This window comes from Nicotiana tomentosiformis, chromosome 9 (genome assembly GCF_000390325.3).
Source record: "Nicotiana tomentosiformis chromosome 9, ASM39032v3, whole genome shotgun sequence".
NCBI classification, from domain to species: domain Eukaryota; kingdom Viridiplantae; phylum Streptophyta; class Magnoliopsida; order Solanales; family Solanaceae; genus Nicotiana; species Nicotiana tomentosiformis.
In genome coordinates this window covers 32,751,379-32,756,454 of record NC_090820.1, presented here as the reverse complement: position 1 = coordinate 32,756,454, position 5,076 = coordinate 32,751,379, and the positions used below count along the sequence as shown (strand labels likewise).

At 30.8% G+C, this 5,076-nt stretch overlaps 1 protein-coding gene across 1 annotated transcript; it reads right to left on the bottom strand.

The window, feature by feature from the left end:
- Positions 1-590: 590 nt before the first annotated feature.
- On the bottom strand, positions 591-1,359 carry LOC104119300 (monothiol glutaredoxin-S2). Its single transcript, XM_009630766.4, has one exon. The coding sequence runs from the start codon at positions 1,199-1,201 to the stop codon at positions 890-892; it is 312 nt and encodes a 103-aa protein (XP_009629061.1). The 5' UTR covers positions 1,202-1,359; the 3' UTR covers positions 591-889.
- Between the last annotated feature and the right edge of the window lie 3,717 nt (positions 1,360-5,076).

Genomic DNA, 5,076 nt, shown 5'->3' with positions numbered 1-5,076 from the left:
ATATCGACGATACAAGTTTTTCCAAGAACACGTTTATTCCTATACTAAGTTGCTAGACTTATGCCAGTGATTAAATTACATGGATATATTTAGTCTTTTGCATGAAGCCACTGAATATAGTAGCATGCATGCAACCATTCGCGTCTTAGATATTCTCTTCTATCATATATAGTAGAACTATTATTGGTGGCCAGTGCTTTCCTTTAATTTAGATTTTGCAAGAAAAAAAGTTACGTTATTGCTCAATTTAATTTGAACTAGTTGCTTCTCATGCCGTATATAATCTATAAATTTAAATTATATACATTAACGATATAAATAGAATCAACAGCTTAATTAGTTCAATAAATATTTAAAACAAGTTACTGACTGCATTTTTAATAAGTTACTGCATCTATCTTCCCTTCAATTAAATGAGCGCCAAAAGAAAAAGGATACTAAGAGAGTAAGAACATCACCATTAACGCACAAAATTTTGATGTATAAGCACATGACTAACAACTGTATATGTTAAAATGTAAGAAATTAAACAACAACGTCTAAATTCGGAATTATTTAGGCAGAAAAATAACTAGAAGCCAGTACTACTGTTATTTAATAAAAACTGAGATTTATTCGCAAAAGAGATCACAGCTTACATAACAAAACGAGAAGCTGGGGTAGAAGTGAACACATTATTTATCACTCCATAATTATATAGCTAGTTAGCTGAAGAAAATTGCAGCATAACGCTACGCACTCTTACTTTACACACACATACACACTCTCTTTTTCCTTTCTTTTTGTTGCTAAAAGTAACTAATTAATGTCCACCTCTAGCTTATATTATTATTATTATTGTTGTTATTGAAGTCGAGTATATATCGATATTTCTAAATTATTAATTAATTTAAACCCATAAAGCTCCAGCTCTTTTAAGCATTGGCTTTAAGGAGCGTTGAAGGTGAAGACTCATAACTTCACTTTCACCACCCACCAGTTCACCGCCGATAAACACGGCGGGAACTGTAGGGTTACAGCCGAGCCTCGAAAGCGCCGCTTCGATTTCTCGGCCGCCTCTCTGCATCTCATCTAGCTCGTGAACTGCAGGGTGAACGCCGAGATCACAGAACAAAGATTTAATTGTATGGCTCATACAGCAACTACTCTTGCTGAAAATCACCACTGGCTTTTCAGCTACCATTCTGCTTACTCTCTCCATTGCAAATCTTAGAAAATATTTAGGGTTTTGAATGTGAAAAAAGAGGGAGCAAATGTGGAAGGTTAAGGATATAGTGGAGTGGATGTTGTTTGAGGTTTTTAGTGACTTGTGGTTCTTTGTAGGGACGTTGAGTTTTGAGGTGAGGAAAAATGAAGGAACAATGAGACATATTTATAGAATTCCTTAACGGTGTAGATATGCTGAGGTTGCAAAAAAAAAAAAAAGAATAAAGATTTGCTGAGGTTGCCAAAAAAAGAAAATAGATTTGCTGAGGTTGCAAAAACAATTTTTATACACTTAACACTATCATAACAAGTGGAACTAATAATCTGAAAAATTAATAAAACAGATAACATCCTATAGAAGGTTAAATTATATTACTAATAATGTAATGATATTTACTTTTCAGTGCATATATCTAAGTTAAATCCAATCCAAAAAAGTAATTCCGAAACTAATAATATTAAATTTTCCATATATTACACATGACAATAAATTGTATTGCTTTTTTTAAAGAAAAATATATTGTAATTTAGGGTTGCTGTAAATATCACGTACTAATAAAAAAAGTAATTCGAAACTATTAATATTAAATTTCCTTTTATTACACATGACAATAAATTGTATTGCATTTTTTTTAAAAAAGTATTGTAATTTAGGGTTTGTGTAAATATCACGTACGAATAATTTTTTACTATTATTAAGAAAATTTCTGTGAATCCTCAAGGAATGATAAGTAACTTTCACACTATTGGAAATATTTTTGGATAGGTTCCAAAATTTACATGAAATCACCAATTTTGATAGTGATGGATAATTTATGTTGGCACTACATTAAAAAAAAAAGTTTAATGCTGCATGATAACGATTCTTTGCATACGGAAATAGAGACGTGTCAATACTGCGGCTTTTCTCTTTGCTTGATACGACAAATCATTAATTTAAATCACTTGACCCCTTTTTTCTTTTATTATCAACTTAATTATTCTTTGTTTATCAAAATAGTAATGTCGGTGCCCCATGACTTGACCCATCATCTTTTGTATGTTGCTTAATTTTTCTCCGAAATTAATTAATACTATTAATTTTTCCCATTATATATCTTTTTCTTAGTGGAACAAAAGGTGGACTTCATGGGATGTTTTCTTTCCTTTTTTGGGTACAAGATCTTTGATAGAAGTTAGCAAAATTAGAAGTTAAAAAGGGATGATTAGGGAATCGGGTTCAGGTTAAGATAATCTTGTTTAAGTTTTAATCGAGTGATTATTTAATTATGATGCATCTTTTTCCAGGAAGAATCTGCTGAATTGGAGAGAGGGAAGTTGGATTTATCCAATTGGAAACTTTTTTGTGGTCCAATAAATAATGATTCGAATCCAATTCACCAACAAATATATGGAAATGCAAAAGGATAGAATTTTTGTAATGACATTGATGACCACATGCTTAAATTGTTACTAAGATTATGTATTTAATTTGTGTCTAATTTATATTTTGAAGTCAATATGTAAACAGATATAGTTACCAAGCCTGTACATTCCAACAAAAACAATAAAAACTGCTTTTAGTTGTTATTTTATATTGTAACTAATTATTTGAATAACTTCAAATATTGGGAACAATTGCTGAAAACAATGTGTGTAAAGATATTCAGCTATATATAGTAAGCAAATTATGCATCGCTTATCTCCTTAGGCTAATAAATGATATCTATCTTCGAAAAATTTACTAACAAGAAAAACTATAGTACATAACAAGGAAAGGAGACAAAACCTTGAGGTCCAGGATATTATCTTCAATTCCTTTTCATGCACATGCCAGCTATAGTTATCAGATAAATTGATAAGTCGGACATTTCTTGAGCGACACATAATTAGGTTGATCGATATTTTCTTGTCACGACCACGTGAGAGTAAAGTTTCATCGCACAATATTTACATGTGGTCGAACCTTGAGATTGATGATCTTGATCGATTGTTATGGAGACTCGAAACCATATATATATATATATATATATATATATATATATATATATATATATATATATATATTATCGAAACGATTTTACTTTGAGAGAAAATTCTAATAGTTATGTCCAATCACACACTGCACAAAAATTGAAGTTGACGTCGTATAAAATACTGTTGATTTTTAAAAGGTTTTGTTGAATTAATTGCTAATTTCCTACAAAAACATGATGAATTAATTACATATTACATTTAGGAACGTAACACATAAACACATATGTATACACACGTGTACATTATAACATTTGCCAAATCTAGTACTGGAGAATTATCCTTTTACGTACTCGTCATCCTGAAAGGTATAATCAAAGACGAAATCATTATATTTATTGCAATTTTTTCTAATAATTAATTTAATATGCGTAATACTAACTCAAATTGGAAATTAAGACTAAAAAAGAAACAAAAGGCATTCATTTCTGTGGCTAAACTTTATACTAGCCAAGGATATTATATTACTATATTTCTATTGTTTACTTCTTTATGAAATTTTCCAATATCAAATACTTAGAAACTATGAGAATGAAATAAAGATTTCTCTAGAGAAATCTTGACAGTTCAAAAGTTGATTCACTTTTATCAGGCTTTTCATCATATGCATATATGGGGAATCTTGGACATGTTGATCATAAACTTAAAAAAAAAGGTGTCCACAGCTTGTTCTATGTGAATGGAATTTGCTAGTGCTTTAAGTTCATGTCCTACACGAGGGACTGTGACCTAAAGTTAAGGCAATGTAGTGCCCATAATTGGCTCTTGTGGATCCCAAAGGCCGATTTTTAAGGTTACTTGTACGGATTTAAAGTTATTCCCTCCAAGTGTTTGAGTTCTAAGCATATTAAAGATCTGTTCGAACTTTGTGATATTGCAGTTTCAGTTGCAGTAATCTCTTGATTGTTAGATTATTTTTGTAGAACATAAATTTTCATATCGAAGTGTATATATAGGAGCGGATGCACATTGAACGAAGCAATGTCACGTGATACGATTAAATTTTTTTACTATAAAAGGACAGCCCGATTCACGAAGTATTCCGTGTTCATACAGGATCTGGGGAAGGACTGCACCCAAAGAAGACGTGATAGTTAAAGCAAAAATGACACCACTTGATAAGATTGTTTTGTGAGCATTTTTGTGGGCAAATCTTTGAACGAGACTTTATTTTTTTGTTTAAAAAGTAGTTAAATAAAACTGAACCCTAGACCTATTTTAACTTGAGACTCAATTAAATCAACAAGTCAAGGCTTTTTCTTGTCTACAAAAGTGATAATATATACTCCTATATATATGTTATTTATTGCTTATTTTATTTTATTTTATATAAATAGCGATACCGCTTAAGCAAAATTCTACATAATCCCACAATATATATATATATATATATATATATATATATATATATATATATATATATAACTATGCACTCAAATGTCTTCTTCGCTTGGACGAGAAAAAAAAATTAATCTCATATTGCCAACGTAAAAGATGCCTTCACGGGAAAAAAGGAAATGATACTATAAGATAGGCACACATTCATGCACTAGCTAGCATACGTAATTGTTCAGATAGCAAACGAGAATAACGAAAGGAAGATAGAGATGCGACAACTGTTTACGTTGGCAATCCATGTACGTACTAATTAAAGTTAGAAAAAAGAATGAAGTACAGCTCTATAGATTTTTTCTAGCTACTTGATAAAAGAAGTCAACTTCTTACACACACAAACACACATTTGTATGATTATATGATAAATAGGAAAATAAGATAAAGATGGAAGGGAAAACGAAGACGATTCTTGGCATCACAAAAATCCAGAGGCGGAGTTAGAGTGCCGGGAGCAGATTCGAT

What these genes read in the sequence shown, in the direction of transcription:
- LOC104119300 (XM_009630766.4), bottom strand. Translation starts at nt 1,201, where the DNA reads ATGGAGAGAGTAAGCAGAATGGTAGCTGAAAAGCCAGTGGTGATTTTC.